General features: G+C 33.5%; 1 protein-coding gene across 1 annotated transcript; it reads left to right on the top strand.

Moving 5' to 3' along the window:
• Positions 1–2,475: 2,475 nt before the first annotated feature.
• On the top strand, positions 2,476–3,438 carry LOC108982791 (ankyrin repeat-containing protein ITN1-like). Its single transcript, XM_018954254.1, has 2 exons — positions 2,476–2,821; positions 3,095–3,438. The coding sequence occupies exons 1-2, from the start codon at positions 2,476–2,478 to the stop codon at positions 3,436–3,438; spliced, it is 690 nt and encodes a 229-aa protein (XP_018809799.1).
• Positions 3,439–20,662: the final 17,224 nt, after the last annotated feature.

Below are 20,662 nucleotides of genomic sequence, written 5' to 3'. Positions count from 1 at the left end.
GTAAATGTTCTGTTCGGCTTATCAAATGTTATAAATGCTCATGTTTACATGCTAATATATGCTCTCTGCTTACTGAGTTGTTGATAACTCACCCCGTTAATCTTCATAATATTTCAGATGACATCGATGGCTCAGCTGAAGATCAGTATTAGAGTCTATGGAGAAGATTAGCATTATTTTGTTGTTAGGTATCTCATGATATTAGTGTTGGTGTTGGAGGTTAATTATTTTTCTTAAGTTTGCTTCAATGGATTTAGACGGTTTATGGATACTTATGTTAATGTTATATTATTTCTAGTTGTTATTTGAGACATGAAGAAGAGTTGATTTTATTTGGGTTGTTGGATTGAATATTGGATAGATGAGTTTATTTGATTTATTTAATTGAAGTATATACGTCAGATTTGAGGTTTGGGAAAATGGATAAATTCTTGAATTTGGAAGTACTCTAGCCTTGTTAGAGTTGATTATCAGGTTTTATGAGTTAACTCTCCGGACCCTCGGGGTCGGGGTGTTACAACAACCCTACCACGGGGGTTAAACATGGTATATGATATGATATGATAAGATGAAAATGTTCAGTTATGTTATGCCAAAGCGTTTTTGAATCTGAAATGGATCCTCAAATATGAATTGTTGACTTGAGTATGAAATGCTTGAAAAGTCGCTCTGATTTTCTGATAACAAGTTTTCTGAGATCTGCATATAAAAATAAAATAAAATGTTTTGTTTCTGCATATTGAACTTTCTGAAAAGGCTTATGTTTACATGCTAGTATATGTTCTCTGCTTACTGAGTTGTTGATAACTCACCCCTATCTTCATAATATGTTTCAGATGATATTGACGCAACAGTTGAGAATCAGGAATAGGAAGTATTTGCAAGTTTTGTGGATTATGGAAGACTAAGTGCCTTAGGGTACAATGACTTTTGGAGAGTAACTTTTGGTAGTATTGAAATTTTATGTGACTTTGGTATGTTAAGTAATGAATATTTCTAGTCTTGTGGAAAAGTTATGTATAACGACAAGACACCATTGAGGTGCCCTTACGTAGGAACATGGATCTTTGGGTTGAACAAATATCTTGATATGTTATGGAGACTCTAATTTATTTTTAAACGCATTAATTGGAGTTGATTTTAGGTGATATGAGTAACCCTCCAGACCCAAATTGGGTCGGGGTGTTACACACTTGGTTGGTGAACGAGATGCAGATGGGATGACTGCTCTTCAACTTCTATCATGCAACCCAGGAGCTTTCCTACGAGAGGAACAAATGGATTTGTTCCCGCAAATCATCAATTCTGGTTCGTTTAGATGAAACATGCATTAATCTTGTAATTTTGGTCCGGCCACCATATATATATATGCCGCCACTTACTCACCTATCCAATACATACATGCATTGTTCTTGTTTGGGTCCGGCCACCTTGTGTGTGGGATTTTTGTTTTTATTTATATATATATGTATTTTTTTTTTCAGACGTTTCTGGTTTTATTTTTATTATAATATTGTTATTAGATATTTTTTGTAAAATGATATTAGTACTCCTTTAATTTAATTCAATCATCATCGTTTCATCGATCCTTCCCTAATTGTGAGGCATCATGCAGCATGGTGATTGGCAGGTTAGAAAAAAGAAATTAATTTGCAATTCATTGAAGCTACATTAATTTTGGATACATATATATTAGATGATATAAAAGGATAATGATCATGACTAAAAGGCTTCTGATCAATATATCTCTCATATTTTTAATTTTGGATATATATTATTTGTCTTATGTTTTTTATGTTTATTTCTTATTGAATATTCTTTGAAAAAATTAATTTGAAAATGAGGGTTGACATGCTTTTCAATATTCTTATTTTTATAAATTATCTATGATTTTTATGTGTATTTTTTTTTTCTTTGTCCATATGGCATACCACATGTCCAAAGCAAATTAAAACACATGGCATGTCACATCAGCATTTCTGCTGATCTAGTTAACAACAATCTAATGGAGGGACCTAATTTATAAAATTTGAAACGAATTACCTAATACCAAGATAAAATTAAAAACCCAATTACTTAAAAATAACATATAAAACTTAGTAAATAATCCTAAAAACTATTTACATGCAGTTCATGAACTCTAAATAGTTTTGTGGTCATGAAAGCCACTGCCTGATGCTTTATTAATTGCTTTAGATGGCGAATAAGATCTTGATATATTTTTCCTTTTATACATGATGCAATAAGTACTTATAACTTCCAAACTCATGAACAGCCAGTTCATATTTTACTTCAACCAAACAACCAGAGCCTAAATATATATCAGCTTTGAAGCTGGCCAAGTTCCTAATTGAAAGAGACACCTCGTGGGAAGCAACTTATCCTGGAATAGACCAGAGCAAGCCTAGGCTCCACAAATATGGTGGGAGTCCAACGTCCAGAGAGAGGGGAGTTGGACAAGGCTCCCAATTATTAATGGCTGCAGGGGATCTACCAGAAACAGATACTCCTTTGTTTTTGGCAACTAAGTCAGGCTGTGTAGACATTGCTGAAGAAATACTGAAACGTTACCCCCAAGCAGTTGAGCATATTGATGACAAAGGGCGGAACATATTGCATATAGCTATAAAGTTTCGTCGGTTGAGTATTTTTGACCTTGTAACGAAAGGAGAAGTGCCCGTGAATAGACTGGTACGAAAAGTCAACAACGAAGGAAATGCCATACTTCATGTCGTTGGAATGAAATTAAAAGATTATATGCCTGAGAAATTGCGAGGCCCTGCACTTGATTTGCGAGATGAAATGCTATGGTTTGAGGTACGTACGTAGTATGCACTTTTATTAATACTCTTTCTTGCTGCAGTATGCTTTGGGCGAACAAATACTCATTAATTAATTAGCATATGAAAATATTGTTGAAAGCTTTGAAGCAATGAAATTTCTTGAAACCTTTTTCGGACAATGATCTTACTACAGTACTAATATTATTTAAAGTAATAATAGTTTTTTTAGGACTATCATTAATTGGTGCGCACACATGTTTCCACTTATGTTCAATCATTATGTTCTATTTTTTGGTGTTGATCATGTGCAGCGTGGAAGTTGATCACCCCACCCCATTTCCTTGAACATCGTAACGATATGAAGCTGACCGCTGAGCAATTTTTTTGTAAAGAAAATAATGAACTCCGAACATCAGCAACAGAATGGCTAAAGCGGACCTCAGAAGGATGCACCGTTGTCGCAGTACTCATTGCTACCGTTGCCTTTGCAGCAGCCTACACAGTACCTGGAGGCCCAAATAGTCAGACAGGAGCTCCAGTCCTCGTCAATAAACCTTTCTTTGTGGTTTTTACTGTGACAGATGTGTTGTCCCTTTCATTTGCTTTGACATCGGTGGTAATATTTCTCTCCATCGTCTCATCACCATTCCGTTAATTACAAGACTTCAAGGAATCTCTTCCAAATAAGCTCATGTTTGGTTTCACATTTCTATTCCTGTCCGTATCCATGATGATGTTTGCATTTGGAGCAACCGTCCTCCTCATGATACAAAACAGGGAAAGCTGGACAAAAGTCATCCTATATGCACTTTCTTTCCTACCAGTCGGAATCTTCGCACTTTCATATTTCCCTCTTTATATATCACTATCGGAAACTTACAAGTACTTGCTGAAAAAGCTGAAGCGGGCAATTCCTTGGAAACCTTTTGGTATGTTGCTATCTATCCCAACCTATTTGTTCTGTTATTGTTGTAGAAATCTAAGCACTAATTCCCTCGAACTCCCTCGGAGTCAACCCACTTAAAACCGGCATGATCAGTAAGTATACTAGATTTGCCCCATGCAGTTGCACCACGAGCCTCTAACTTGTCTGCTTGAAGGGGACCAATCAGATGTTAGTATATACGTGCCTTTGGAAAGTACACATGTCTGCCTCTTCGAGTTGTAGCTAATTGGTCTGCCACTTTAAGTCTTGAGTTATGGTTTATCCCTCATGAAACTACATATGTATACATATATATAAATGCGTACTTTAGTGGGATATGTCATATTAATAATAATGTGTGTATTCTGTTAATTGAGCTTTTTTAACAGCTTGGGGCTTGGTCATGTTCTGTTGTGGTAATTCATGTAGTGCATACGTGTTTGTGGTTTAATTGTACTCTATTAGTGGTTCGTGAGGTTCCGCAGCTTTATGATCTGTTGTTAACTTGCTCCCACACATTATACAGTTTCACTTTCACTTGATGCGCATTAAGAGCAACCAAATCAAAAAATCATATTTCAATTGAAAACAAAAAATCATATTTAGGTATGGTTTAAAACTTAGAGTCATTCTATATATACACACCATATATACTATCATCACACTTTCATTCTACTATATAAGATGTGATACATTTATCACCATTAGATGATAAATAATCATTTAATAAAAGATTATCTAATTGTGTGATAATTTGTATCACATATTATATAATGGGATGAGAGTAGGATGATATTTAGTGTGGTGTATAGAATTTTTCTAAAACTTATAGTATATTAAAACGTAGTTATCTCGATCATGAATGCTTTTTCAAAACATAGTTTATATATATTATATATGACATTGATGGTCTACATTGATTGGTTTAATTTGGAAACAAAAGCTTTACAAATTAAAAAGAAGTCTTAGAACAAAAAATAATTCTACCACTTGATATTTAATGATAAGAGGATTTACTATATTATTATGTTTACCTTAGTCATAATAAATATTAAATATTTTTTTTGAGATTATGCTATTTTTTTAATACAATCTACTAACAAATTTTATATACAATGTACATATATTTCTCCAATAATTTCCTACAAAATAAATTTTAAAAAGCTAATAAAAACAGAAGTTAGAAATCGAGTTGTGACAAAAAAAAAAAAAAGCATTAAGGAAATTAAGAGGAGGAGATACATGGACTTAAAGTGCTTTGAGCCCCTTGGTCCATAACTGTAATATAGCTTTCACTACTAAAGTATGAGACACAAACTTTGTCCGTAAGCAAAGTACTGGATACCCTTATAAAGTACTTATTATATATACGTTTGGGAAGTGTTGAGAATTAGTGTTGAGAAAAGTTGTGAATAATAATACTTAAAAAATAATAAAAAAGTAATAATAAAATATTAAATAATAATTAATAGTAGTAAAAAGTAAGTAAAAAATAATAATAAATTAATGAATAGTAGTAGAGTATTTCTCAACTCATCTCATCTCATCATTATAATTTTCATAAATTTCTATATAAAAAATAATAAAAATTCAAATTTTTTAAATCCTAAAACAATAATAAAAAAGTAATAATAAAATATTGAATAGTAGTAAAAAGTAAGTGAAAAGTAATAATAAAGTAATGAATAGTAGTAGAGTATTTTAAGAATACCTATCAACTCATCTCAACTCATCTCATCTCATCATTAAAATTTTTACAAATTTTCACATAAAATACAATAAAAAGTTCAACTTTTTTAAATCATAAAACAATAATATAAAATAATGAAAAAATAATAATAGAATATTAAATAGTAGTAAAAAATAAATGAAAAGTAATAATAAAGTAATGAATAGTAGTGGAGTATTTTGAGAATATCTTAGGTATTCTCAACTTATCTCATCTCATTATTAAAATTTTTACAAATTTCCACATATAATACAATAAAAAATTTAACTTTTTCAAATCCTAAAGCAATAATAATATTAAAAATAACAAATTATTTATAAATAATATGTATTTGTAAATAAGTTATTTACAAATACATATTATTTGTCTTATGTTTTTTATGTTTATGTTTTATTTGTCTTATGTTTTTTATGTTTATTTCTTATTGAATATTCTTTGAAGAAATTCATTTGAAAATGAGGGTGCTTTTTAAATATTATTATGTTTTATAAATTCTCTATGATTTTTTTATGTGTATCTTTTTTTCTTTGTCCATATGGCATATATACCTCATGTCCAAAACGAAACACATGACATCTCACATCAGCATTTCTGCTGATTTAATTGACAACAATCTAATGGAGGGGACCTAATTTATATGATTTTAAACGAATAATCTAATACCAAGAAAAATTAAAAACCCAATTACTTAAAAATAACATATGAAACTTAGTAAATAATCCTAAAAATAACAAGAAAAATCATCTTTTTCAACTCCGAATTTCGTCGCAAAAAATATTTAAAATTGCCGCATTTGTATTTTTTTCATCTTTTTTTAAGTCGCCGCACATAAGATGCCATTGTTTGTTCATTTTGTGCTAAAGCAACAAAACTTTAAACTGTCACTACTTATTCTCGGCATTTTTTTCCCCACATTTACCCAACATTGTGTTGTAAATAGACATCACAGACTCCACACTAACTATTGTTGAAAAAACTTTATTGCAGCGTTTAAATATCATCGCAAATGATTCTTGAATCGCTACAAATGTTTAAAACCTTTTCCATCGGTCAAACCTTATCGTCGCAATTGCACTTGTCTGGGACGTATGTTAATTTTCATAAATAGGACCAATTCCGCCGCAATAAAGTAAGTCCAATGATACTGAACAGCATCACAAAAAATATCCAAATCAAAGTAAGATCTTATTGCGGTCACAATTAATCACCGCAATAGATGCATTTCAAACAAAATGCATATCCGCCGCAAAACGTAATGTCCAAGTGGATTTGTTTTGCATCCACCTAGAGTCACCGCATTATATCCATTCACAATAGTTTACTCTTTCCCAACGATTTCGTAATCAATGCAAATAATCTTTTACCAATATTTTTCCAGTGACCGTCGTAGTCCTTTTTTTTTGTTACATAAAAATTAAAGCAATCCATATGTTTTCCAGTGGCCATATATTACAAAATCATAATCTGATTAGTCATCAATTATCCCATTTCAAGTGAGTCACTAACAATTTCTTCAAAACACTATTTCATCATTTTTGTTAAACATTTTTCATGCTAAATTTCTTGTAACATAATACTAACCTAGTTCAGATAAATTCAGCAATTGAAATTTCATATAGGACCTGAACAGTAGTGACCACAATATTCCCATTGCATATAGACTAGTACTGATCCAATGCACTGTGGACATGATATTGGTTTACAAATTGGAAACATAAAGGACAAATATGAAACTTTAATGATCTACTCTAATGAACATTTAGGATCCCCATCAATAAATATATGGGGCAACTGAGACAACTAATTTAATAAAGGGCATTTATCCATCCAAATGTGTGGGATTAACATTAATGTAGTTATATATACACTAGTGCATTAATGGAAAGCAAGTACAAACTATAGCATCCTTAGTTTTTTTTTACACATCATAGCCTAACAGATTCTTGCACTACTCATTCACTCAAATAACTGCTTATCTATTTAAGTAGACAGATGGTAGGCAACTATAATAATATGCTTTAAATTTTGGCAAGTGTGGGTGGAACATCTTCAACATCACTACAACCATGTCCTTATACAAGTGGGATATTTTCAATGTGTAATCGACATGCAAACGCCAATCTTGCAGTTATAGATAAAATGCGTTAGTATACAATAAGAAGTTATAGATAAAATGCATTATCCTAAGATTCTGAACCATGATAACAAAACTTATTGTCCTTAATAAGTTGTGTAAACTTATTGTCCATATAATGTGAGATGACTTTATGCATTGAATAACATCAACTAATACGAACCCATGCAGTCTGAAATTTATGCAAAGGGGAAACATGACATGATCACCTATTTCTCCAGTTTATATCTACTATATGTAAAAATGCGAATGTTGGATGAACAGTATTTTCGTCCAACATTTTCATTTCTAATTTTGCCCTTACTTGTATTCCAAAACTTCATTCTGTTTACTTTTATTTTTCTTTGCCAACTATTGTTTTAGTCTTTTTACATTTCTTAACATTTTTTAACGTCTATCTGAGCACTTCTCTATTCTCACTTTCTTCGCAGAAAAATCTCAGTGTGTTACGAATTGCTCCTCTTCCTGAATCTCAGCATTCCTGGATATGCTTCTTATTCTTTGTTCTGTAAGTGCAACGTGTATGAATTCTTACACTATAATTACATAGATGATACGCATATACATGATAGCAAAAAAAACCCAAACAAAATAAAATCCATATTCGCATATACGCATATGATCAGGTGGAATAGTACTTCACAGAAAATAACCTCAACAAAATCTAGCGAATCCATACGAATATACATGACACCAAAAAACTCGAAACACAGAACAAAATCTTCTGATTTTCATAACTTAAGTAATGAATCCATACGCATATCAAGCAACGAACCGATCGTGGTCATATTCATAAATCATTAGGAGAGAGCAAGACAAGCAATGAACCAATGTACATGACAGCAAAAAAAAACCCAAATAGAGTGAACAAAACTTCAAAATATACCGAAAATTTTTTAAAAAAAAATCTCACATAAGATCCATCGATGGTGTTGTTCATGGCGGGTCGAGAGGAGCACGGCGGTGCTGGGGTGGTTGACATCGTGGGTGAGGAATAATGCAGGCGAAAGGGAGAGAGAGACAGAGAGGACTTGGGCTGACTAGGTGATGGCTAGGGGAGGCTACGGTGGAGCTGGTGGTGCCATCGAGGTGGCGGTACAGTGGTCTAATGGTGTAGATCTGGCTGTGAGGTGGAGAACCCGTGAGGGAGAGGGCATGTGAGGGAGAGAGGAAGGTCGGCGTGACTCACTATTATATATAAATAAAAAAATAAAATCACTATAATATTTATCACTATTATATATAAATAAAAAATAAGATCACTGTAATATATAAATAAAAAATAAAATCACTATAATATTTATCACTATTATATATAAATAAAAAATAAAATCACTATAATATATAAATAAAAAATAAAATCACTATAATATATAAATAAAAAATAATATTACTATAATATTTATCACTATTATATATATATATATGAAAATAAAATCATTATAATATTTATCACTATTATTTACAAATTAAAAATAAAATCATTATAATATTTATATATAAAAATAAAATAAAATCACTACAATATTTATTAATATTAAAAAATCACTATAATAAAATCACTATAATATTTATTACTAAAAATAAAATCACTATAATATTTATGGGACCCATACCTTTTTCAACTACCTATTCAAAAGTCAACAACTCAACATACTTCACACATCCAAACAACTCAAAATAGTCTCAATGGGACTCACAAACTCACTTCAATCTCTACTCATAACTATTCACAAACATTCTCAACACTTCTCAAGTATTCTCACTACCCAAACGTACCCTCAGTGTTAGGTTAGTCAGTGTTAGGTTAGGAGAGAAAGGGACATGGAAGGAAAAAGTTTTTAGAATTTTGTGTTTTGGTCAAACGATTTATTGTGAAATTAAGGGTATTTTAGACTTTTACTTTTCATATGCGAAAAAGAGAGAACTTTAGGAATGAGCCATGTAAAAAAATTCTCCCAAATAAATCCAAATTATTAACTATTCATAAAATTTTTGAAAAAAAATAAGATCAATCTGTATTTGTTTATATATATATATATATATAAATATATTTTGCCAATCTCTTAATGACTTATTCTTATTGATTTCTTAAGATATATAGTTTTGAAAGTTTAATCATTGTTTTATTTTCCTATGAATTGAATTGTTTGTTTACTAACATCAAATTTATAATGTTATTTGAGGTGCATTTACAGTTTCAAATGTGGTATAGTTTCTTTTCTGTTTAACCTAAAGGATGAGATTTTTCATTATAATTATATGATCAAATTATGTAATATTTATCATTGTATTTTTTAGTTTTAAAATTTAAGTGTTATATGTTTATTCTGTAAATAACAAACATACAACATACGCTTTCGATTTTAGATGTTAAGAGTAGTAATAATAAGTGGAATGGTATATTTACAAATTTTCATAAAAAAAATAAATTGTAACTTCTTAATATTTTAAAATTTTAAATTTTGGATTTTACTTAGACAGGTGTGAGATAATTCGTAATCTGAAAGAAGTGCAGTCATCTCTTCACATGAAGTTAGACTGGAATTTATTAAAAGGTAATTCTCTTTGGTCCAATTTTTTTCATGCTAAATATGTTGGTGATAGACATATTTCTACGGTGGATCCAAAGAAATGGTCCCTTTTTTGGAAGATGATTTTGCAAAGTATTCATCTCGTGCAAGCTCATTCTAAATGGAAAGTGCGGGAGGGAAACCTTTATTTTTGGCGTGATAATTGGCATGATCATATTCTTTTATGTGAGAGTACTTAGATTTCTGATTTGCTGAATCTTAAATTAAAAGAATGTAAAACTGAATCGGGTTGGAATCTGGAATTATTTACTCGGTTGGTTGGTCATCAAAAAGCTGAGGAGATTATCTTGCAGCTGGGTAAGATTAAAGATGGCTAGGATGTGATGATTTCGCTCCCGCATGCTGATGGGAAATTCTCTACTAAAAGTGCGTGGAATTGCATTCGTTCAAGGGGTCCAAAATTTCCTTGGACAAAATGGGTCTGGAATCTGCTCTTTCAAAAAAAAAAAATTCGATTACAAGTGGAAGGCCATTCATGATTGTCACTAATAGATGACCACATCCACAAAATTGGTATTCTTATAGTTTCCTGTTGTGATTGTTGCTCGACTTATGGTGATGAGGACCTTAATAATGTTCTAGCAAAAGGGGATTTTGCAAAAAAAATCTGGAGAATTTGCTAGGTTGTTCTTGGAGTATCTTTGATGGAAGGTAGTTCATAGAGATAGAGGGTGGATTGTTGGCATAGGCGGGTGAGAAATTTTAATCGTACTGGTCAATTACTTGGTCTTCTCCCAGCTATCATATCTTGGTGGCTATGGGGGCATCGCTGTAAGGCTAGTATGGAAGGCTTGATGGAATCGGTTCAACAGGTTTGGTGTTCCATAAAATATTGGGTGTCTTGGATTACTTTAAAACTTAAGGAAGTAAATGTGCTCACTCTGTGTGATGAAGGTATTTTACATTATTTCAATTTGCCTTTAAGTGCCTTGAGGAAGGAGATTGCCATTCCAGTGATGTGGAAACATCCTAAGCCAGGTTGGGTTGAGTTGAATGTGGATGGTTGTTCTCTTGGTAATCCCGGTCCTTCAGGTGCAAGTGGTATTATTAGGGATTATAAAGGGGAATTGGTTTGCCGGTTTGCCATTGCAATTGGTCATAATTCGAACGACTTTGCTGAGTTGATGGGTTTACTTCATGGGCTTCCGCACATTGATCAATTGGGTCTTTTATTTGTGAAGATTGAATTGGATTCCATGTTAGTGATTAACTGGTTGAGAACTCAAAGATGTGACATGTGGTATATGGAAGATTATTGGGAAGAAATACAAAGTCGAATAGCTGGTCTCCATTTTTCTTTTGTTCACTACTATAGAGAAAGTAATTCGGTTGTTGATGGCTTTGCTAAAATGGGTGCTAAAGGTGTAACTAGTTCTTGGACTTCATTATCCAAGTTTCCTGCTTCCATTGGAGGTAACATTAGGCTTGACAGAGGGGGTTTGCCCTATATTCAGAAAGTTAGTAGAGTTTGCTAGGGGACTTCTCTCCAAGTATGTCTTTCTTGCCTTGGTTTAAGTTCTTATTGACTTTATGTTTGTGCAGGTTTGTTTCTTGCAGGTCGCTTCTATGTGTTCGATCTTGTTTCTTTTTGGATTTTGTCTTGTTGTTGAGTTTCATTGGTTTTTTTTAGGCATGGTTTTGGTCTTATTTTTATATTTGTAACCCCAGACCTCCAGTTGTAATTACAATTTTCCTCCGTCACAAGTGATGGCTTATCAATGAAATTGGGATGGGGTCCCAATTGGACATGTGATCTTTGGCTTTTTAAAAAAAACAAAAAAACATAGTTTATTCTTTCAATCCTAGTCCAAATTTATTAGGAATACCAATGCTTTTTTGTTTGATATTTTAGCTTATTTGGATAGAAAGGATTAAGAAAATGAACATAAGCGATCTAATTTGGAAGACATCTTCAAAAGAAATGAAAGGAATAGATCATCGTGGGATCCACTCCTCTGTTCCATTCCCGCCTAAGCAGTCTAATCCAATTTCAAAGTGGGTGGAGGATGAGTGCAATTTTCAGTTCTTTCCTCTCTTTTTTAAAAGACAAAAAGAAAAAGAAGCGAATAATTCGTAAATCATTACTCCCTTTCCTTTTTCATTCATTCTTTAAGAATCTCTCCCCCTACAAGGGCATACCCTCGTGTTTCACAGTTTCACTTGCTATGATCTTAATTATTCACTTATTTTTTGTTTATAAAATACAAAATACAATATTAGTAGAAGTGACCTAAAAAGTAAAGAAACGTGAAAAGTCCCACAAGCTAGATCTATTGGAACAAGAGGACAGGTGAATAGATTCTGTTTAAAAAACACAACAGTTTCAAATGCAAATCATATATAACATGATGAAGAACATGATACAAAGAACACCTCAAATATGAAGAACATGATACTAAGAACATCAAATATGGCCTTGGTGACGTAAGCTCTCCAATTGGAAATTTTTTTCCTTTTTCTCCTTGGGTAAGGAATAAGAAGCTCACGCTTCTAATTTACATAGTAATAAAGCAACAAAAACCTTAAGAATTTGTTTGGCATTCTACCGCGTAGAATTTCTTATAAAATATCAAACATCATTTTCAATCTCTTTTAGTGAGACTTTACTATTATTTCTAAAATGTGTCAAGGCAGACTAACAAAAATTCAATTATTGCAGGGAGGGTTTTAGTCGGAACATGTACTTTGCAAGCCCTTGTACTCGGGTGTAATTTATGCTAATTGATTGATCAGAATCCCTGTTTTCTTTTCAAAAGATATACGCATCTCTATTTCCATTATGTGGATTAAGCTCTAAAATTATTTTCAAGCAGTTTGGAAGTTCTTACCCCAGCTCCCATCGCAAAAAAAAAAAAAAAAAAAAAAAAAGAGGAAAAGAAGAACCACCCCACAACCGTCCATAGAAATGCTTTTTTGTTTGATATTTTAGCTTATTTGGATAGAAAGGATTAAGAAAATGAACATGAGCGATCTAATTTGGAAGACATCTTCAAAAGAAATGAAAGGAATAGATCGTGGGATCCACTCCGCCTAAGCAGTCTAATCCAATTCCAAAGTGGGTGGAGGATGAGTGTAATTTTCAGTTTTTTTCCTCTCTTTTTTAAAATACAAAAAGAAAAAGAAGCGAATCATTCTTAAATCATTACTCCCTTTCCTTTTTCATTCATGCTTTAAGAATCTCTCCCTATAAGCTGGTTATAAAATACAAAATACAATATTAGTAGAAGTGACCTAAAAAGTAAAAAACATGAGAAGTCCCACAAGCTATTGGACCAAGAGGACAGGCGAATAGATTCTGTTTAAAAAATACAACAGTTTCAAATGCAAATCATATATAACACCTCAAATATGAAGAACATGATACTTATAAGAACATTAATGGCTTGGGTAGTGAGAATATTTGAGAAGTGTTAAGAATATATTTGTGAATAGTAATAAAAAAATAATAAAAAAGTAATAATAAAATATTGAATAGTAGTAAAAAGTATGTGAAAATTAATGAATAATAAAAAAATAGATAAAATGTAATAATAAGATAAAGAATAGTAGTGAGAGTACTTAAGATACTCTCACTTGCCAAACAAAAACGAGTATGCTCAAGAGAGGGAGAAAGTAAAAGGAGCCATATGGCACCAACAAATGGTTGTTCCCTTTGGAGCAGTTGCAAGAAATTCAAGCCACACCTTCTCATGGTTATGGCTCAGATGGGCTATACTTTTTTGTACTTTATCACACAGCTTCCTTCAATCATGGAATGAATCCCCATGTTTATATTATAACAGACAGATTGTTGCTGCTACTGTGATGTTCCCTTTTGCCTATTTTCTTGAAAGGTTCATTCATTTCTTCTAGTTTAAATAACAGATCACATAATCACTAACGGATTAAATGTCTAAAAACACAACGTGGGCTCTAATGCTGAAGAATTAGAAATCATGAATCGTTCTTCTTTCCAAATGTTTTCAACCATGCCATATTGTAGGCACTGATCATATTTAATCATCTCTTGCAGAAAAGTGAGGCCTTGGTGACATAAGTTCTCCTATTGGAAATTTTTTTCCTCTCTCTCCTTGGGTAAGGAATAAGAAGCTCACGCTTCTAATTTACGTAGTAATAAAGCAACAAAAACCTTCAGAATTTGTTTGGCATTCTACAGCGTAGAATTTCTTAAAAAATCTCATACATCATTTTCAATCTCTTTTAGTGAGACTTTACTATTATTTCTAAAATGTGTTAAGGCAGACAAACAAAAATTCAATTATTGCAGGGAGAGTTTTACTCGGAACATGTGTTGGAAATATTTTCAAAATAAGTATATATTATATTTATTATTAATAATATTTTAAAAATTTATTTTTGGAAGTTGTGAATTATTTTAAAAAAAGAGAAGTTATGGAAAGTATTATAAGGCTTATAATGGTTTGGGTCTATAGGGATTCCATGAGCCTTTAATTGGCTTAGTCGTATTGAGGTTATTTGGTTAACCCAAAGGACAAGGGTTCAAACCACACCTTGAACAAAGGAGGAGTTATAATTATTTTGTAGAAAGGATGGCCCCCTACCACGGGCCTGGGCATGTGCAACCCAGCCCAAGGCACAACACAAATGCGTTTGCAAATAAAAATGCAAAAAGTTGCATTGCTTGGGACTCAAACCTGGGCAAACCGAATGGTGGAAAGTTACATGACCGTTGGACTAGGTCCAACAATTGTGTCATTTAGTAACAGGCATAAATAATATATCTGTTCACATCAGATTACAGAAAAATAAAAAGTTATAACTTTTCATTCACATCCTTTGGCCCTCTATAAATAGACCCATTGGCCTACGAATTTTTATGATGGAATACAGAATATAGAAGAAAAGTAGGCAATTTCAATATTCTCTCTCTCCCAAAAGTTTTCATTTCTTCAAAACTTGTAATTAGGATCTGTTCATTCTGCAGAGAACAGGTTTCTAATCTCTTGATTGAATAACAAAATCTGAAGGTATTCGAGATCTAATTTCGTGTATGCATAACGCAGTTAGACAAACAGACTTATTCTGGGCTTCATTGTATCTTGGAGGTAAATTCGCTTGTAACCCATGTGCATACCGTTATTGGTGGGAGCGAATATTGTCTTAAGGAAAGCGACATTCGTAACGCGCCTTGAAGCAAACTTTTTCTCTCACTATTTATTGTTTTGCAGCCCCTTTGGACCAACAATCTTAAGACAATATTCGATTTTTAATGGCAAATAGTTTGAGAGAGTTTGCTTCAGATTTTGTAAAACTCGAATGTTTTAATGGAGCCAATCTTCAACGTTAGCAAAAGAAATTGCACTTTCTATTGGCCAGTCTCAAAGTGGTATATGTTCTAACCACTCCTAGGCCATTTATAAATAAAGACGAGACAATCGCTCAAAGTCAAGCAATGATCAAATGGGAACAAGACGACTACATCTGCAAGGGACATATTTGCAATGCAATGTCTGACACATTGTTTGACGTGTACCAAAACAAAACAACCGCCAAGGATCTATGAGACGCACTTGAGGCTAAGTATCTTTTAGAAAATACTACAAGTAAGAGATTTCTGGCTACAAAATTTTTCAATTTTACCATGGTAGATTCTAGGCCTGTTGTTGAACAATTCAATGAGATTTTGCAGGTTTTTAATCAAATTCTCTCAACATGAGATGAAAATGGATGAATCCATATCGGTTTCCTCCATTATTGATAAACTTCCTCAATCATAGAAAAACTATAAAAGAAGTTTGAAACATAAAAGAGAGGAAATGTCTCTAGAAGAATTAGGCCAACATCTTCGTATAGAAGAAGGGATTAGGCTTAGAGAAATTAATAAAGAGTGTGACTCTTTGACTTCCAAAATGCATATGGTAGAGGAAGGAAATACCCACAAACTCGGACAACGTAATGGATCCGGATATGAAAACCGGAAGAGAAAAAATAATTTTGGAAGAAAACAAAGTCACTTACAAAATGAGAATCAGGAGAATCTAGGAGTAAGTTGCTTCCATTGTGGCAAACAAGGACATTACAAAAGAGACTGTCATTTTCTTAAAAAGGAAAGAATGGACTCTGGTTCTAGAGAGAATTTTGAGGCCATGATCTCTGAGATTAACACTCTTGAAGGAGATAACTCTTGGTGGATTGACTCAAAAGCAACAAGGCATGTCTGTAAAGACAAGATCCTGTTCAAGAGGTATGAGCCAATGGGAGATGGCCATGTTTTGAACATGGGAAACTCGCCCAATGCCGTAGTTAGAGGCAAAGGGACCATAAAAATGGAGTTTACCTCCGGAAAAGTTCTTACTCTCAAGAATGTGTATCATGTACCAGAAGTTAAAAAGAATATTGTATCTGATAGTCTTCTGAATAAGTTTGGGTTTAAATTGATTTTTGAGTCAGATAAATTTGTATTGACCAAAAAAGGTAATTTTGTGGGGAATGGATATTTAAGTGAAGGCATGTTCAAACTCGATATTATTAATTAAATTAATATTTTACTTAATTTATATTATTTGTGGCATTGTTGTTTAGAACACATTATGAATATGCATTCAAACAAATAAAAAATGTGACTTCCATATATGACTTTTCTATATATTGTTATTTTTATATAATGCATTTAAAGAACCAAGTTATTTGGATAGTTGTACAAAACATTTTATGGTATTTGAGAAATATCATGGATTATGGTATTAAGTACAACGGATTTCCTTCGATTATAGAAGGAGGTTTCCTTCGGTTGTAGAAGGAATATAGATGCTAATTGGAAAATGAGCATGATGATCACAAATCAACCAGAATGTGGATATTTACCTTGGTGGAGGAGTAATCTCCGAGATCAAATAAGCAAGCATGCACAACTTAGTCAACCATGACGACTAAGTTATAGCATTGGCTTGTTGAAGCAAAGAGGTAGAGTGGCTAAGAAATTATTTATAGAGATCTCGGATTTGACAAAAATAATGTCACCAATGTCTTTGTGTTGTGACAGTGAGACTATATTATCAAGGGCCTAAGCCATATATATAATGGCAAGTCGAAGCATATTAAGTCAATTACTTACATATGGCGTAATTACAATTGATTTTACGAGATATTGCCAGAATTGACAAATCCATTAATTAAAGAACTTGCAAGTGATTTGATGTGGGACATCAAAGGGATGGGTTTAAAACCAAAACAATAAAATCACCAATAATGGAAACTCAACTCAACTCATGAACATATCATGACTTGAGTTCAATGAGCAAATTACATTATATGTTTGTGATTTGCAAGCACTATGATACCAAAATTAGTTTTTCAAACTAATTTACCATCCCAAGGTTTTTAAGTGCTTGGTACTGTAATGAAAATGAGAGGCTGAGCAATAAGTTCTTAATAGACTTATAACATGGTTATGTTAAAGTGTTTAGTTACAGGACACTTTCGATAAGTCTACCTATATGAGTGTCGGGGGTGGTGCCGCCTCCTATGTGAATTAAGTTTTGTCACTAGAGCGTTCATGAAACCAGGATATAGACAAAAGGTCAATCCACGTGGTCGGCTTTTATGAATTACCCAAAGAGAAGAAAATTTATATGTGAGATATATCCAGCTAATCGTATAAAATCGCTAGTTCAAAACATGTCTACTATGTCATTCTGGCTAGCTTTGATGTATTTTCACTATGTGAAGGTTCAAGTCCAAAAGACATTTTCATTTATGTATAAGTTTTCCTATTCTAACCAGGATATATTTTGAAAATGGTGGGGGATTGTTGGAAATATTTTCAAAATAAGTATATATTATATTTATTATTAATAATATTTTGGAAATTTATTTTTGGAAGTTGTGAATTATTTTGGAAATAGAGAAGTTATGGAAAGTATTATGAGGCTTATAATAGTTTGGGTCTATAGGGATTCCATGAGCCTTTAATTTGCTTAGTGGTATTGAGGTTATTTGGTTAGCCCAAAGGACTACGGTTCAAACCACACCCTGAGCAAAGAATGAGTTTTAATTATTTTGTAGAAAGGATGGCCCCTACCACAGGTCTGGGCGTGTGCAGCCCAGCCCAAGGCACAACACAAATGCGTTTGCAAATAAAAATGCAAAAAGTTGCATTGCTTGGGACTTGAATCTGGGCAAACCGAATGGTAGAAAGTTACGTGACCGTTGGACTGGGTCCAATAATTGTGTCACTCGGTAACAGGCATAAATAATATACATGTTCGCATCAGATTACAGAAAAATAAAATGTTATAACTTTTCATTCACATCCTTTAGCCCTCTATAAATAGACCCATTGGCCTACGAATTTTTATGATGGAATACAGAATATAGAAGGAAAGTAGGCAATTTCGAAATTCTCTCTCTCCCAAAAGTTTTCATTTCTTCAAAACTTGTAATTATGATCTGTTCATTCTGCAGAGAACATATTTCTAATCTCTTGGTTGAATAGCAAAATCTGAGGGTATTCGGGGTCTAATTTCGTGTGTGCATAACGCTGTTAGACAAACAGACTTGTTCTGGACTTCATTGTATCTTGGAGACAAATTCGCTTGTAACCCGCGTGCATACCGTTATTGGTGGGGGCAAATATTGTCTTAAGGAAAGCGACATTCGTAACGCACCTTGAATCAAACTTTTCTCTCACTATTTATTGTTTTGTAGCCCCTTTGCACCAACAACATGTACTTTGCAAGCTTGTCGTACACCTACCCCAACATTCCTTGCATCAATGGTCAATAGCATAGCTTCCCTAACATTTGTAATAGCCGTTGTACTTGGGAGTAATTTATGTTAATTGATTAATCAGAATCCCTGTTTTCTTTTCAAAAGATATATGCATCTTTATTTCCATTATGTGGATTAAGATCTAAAATGATTTTCATGCAGTTTGGAAGTTCTTACACCGGCTACTTACCCCGCCTCCCATCGCAATAAAAAATGAACTAGCCCCACAACCGCCCAAAGAAATTACCTCATCGGGGGTTAAAGGGGTAGGTTGGTCTAAAGCATCTTGACCTCTCCCCGATGGAGTGCAAGTCGGGTCTTTTGACTGCCCGAATATTGCACTAAGGAATGCGAACATCAACAACCTGGTAAAAAGCAGAAAGCAAGTCACGTCATAGGCTAGAGGACCCAGGCTTGTGAAGTCTAACTCCTACTAAGCTAAGGATAAAGTCATGCTAGCCTGCTTATTTTTCAGCCAAGATATATAAAAGCAATGTCAACGGGCGGGAGTGGTTCCAATCCCAAACTACCCGAATAACCTACCTCCTACGGGGATAAAAGGGACGGGTTGAGCTAGAGGCCGCCTTTTCCCTTCAGCGACGGAGAGCAGGTCTGGCCTCCTGGTCACCCTAATACTTACCCCGACCCCCATTGGAACAAAGAGCAACCCTAATTATTTATATTCAACTCCACGTCCATAGCGCAACTCGGAGGAGCTTAGAGGCGAGTTAGCAGAACACTTTCCAACCTCTCCCCCCCCGAGGAGGCAACCAGAATCTCCCTGACGTGACTTAACTCTTATGGAGATTTTCATCCCCTCCAAGTCAATGGCAGTGGACAAAGGCCAATATACGCTGATAGCACTTCTTTTTTTTTCAATTGCATATGAAAATAATTGAAGGACTAAGCAGGGTAAAGCATGGCAAAACAAAATGAAAAAAACCAAAGGAATAGGTGGATTAAAGCACATCCGAGAGACAGACAATAAAAAGGAGGAAATTGGCTTAAAGAATTTGCGGAGAGACATTGGCCTTGTCAAATAATATCGCTAAAGGTGCCAAGAGGACAACTGACTAACGAGGGCGAACGAGGACAATATAAGCCAAGAACCGTCGGCCAGTGGAGTCGTCAGAAATAGGTTAGGCACTGGCGAGGTGGACTGTAAAACTCTGGATGACGACTATCTCCCCGCCTAACACAAAGCCTGTAATTTCCTACAACAAAACTCCTCAAGCCGGCCATAAAAGAAAAAAAGGAAAGAAGGAGAAAGAAATATTGGAGAAGAATACACAAAGACAAGCAACCTGGCACAACAAAGTATAAGCCATTTTCATTAATGATCAAAGGTTACAAATGAGCCGCATGGCTACGGTGCACAGGTATATACATTTAAAAATAGAAACAGAAAGTAGAGCAAAATGAAATAACATCAAAGGCGCAAAGGATCTAGGGCATAGGAGCTGTTAGGCTTGAGGTCGCCATGTTTGCAAACAACATGCTCGGACGTAGCTGGGAAGGCAGGATAGGGGTGATACCCGCATATGCGAGGGTGGGGTCACCCGACCTAAAAACTATTTTATGGTCCAAAGTTATTTTTTTGGACCCAAACCCAAATTACTATATAATTTAAATATTAAATTAAAATTAAAATATATAACAATAATTTAAAAAATGATAACATAAAAACTAGTTATCAATTTTTAAATTTGTTAGACTTGTTATAAGTGTATTAGACTTATTTACAATATTGCATTGGATTGACCTCCT

This window comes from Juglans regia, chromosome 3, assembly GCF_001411555.2.
Source record: "Juglans regia cultivar Chandler chromosome 3, Walnut 2.0, whole genome shotgun sequence".
Taxonomy (NCBI): Eukaryota; Viridiplantae; Streptophyta; class Magnoliopsida; order Fagales; family Juglandaceae; genus Juglans; species Juglans regia.
This window is presented reverse-complemented; position numbering and strand designations above follow the sequence as displayed.

What these genes read in the sequence shown, in the direction of transcription:
- LOC108982791 (XM_018954254.1), top strand. Translation starts at nt 2,476, where the DNA reads ATGGCTGCAGGGGATCTACCAGAAACAGATACTCCTTTGTTTTTGGCA. An exon ending in AATGCTATGGTTTGAGGTAC is followed by an intron (nt 2,822 to 3,094) that starts GTACGTAGTATG and finishes GATCATGTGCAG; the next exon opens with CGTGGAAGTTGATCACCCCA.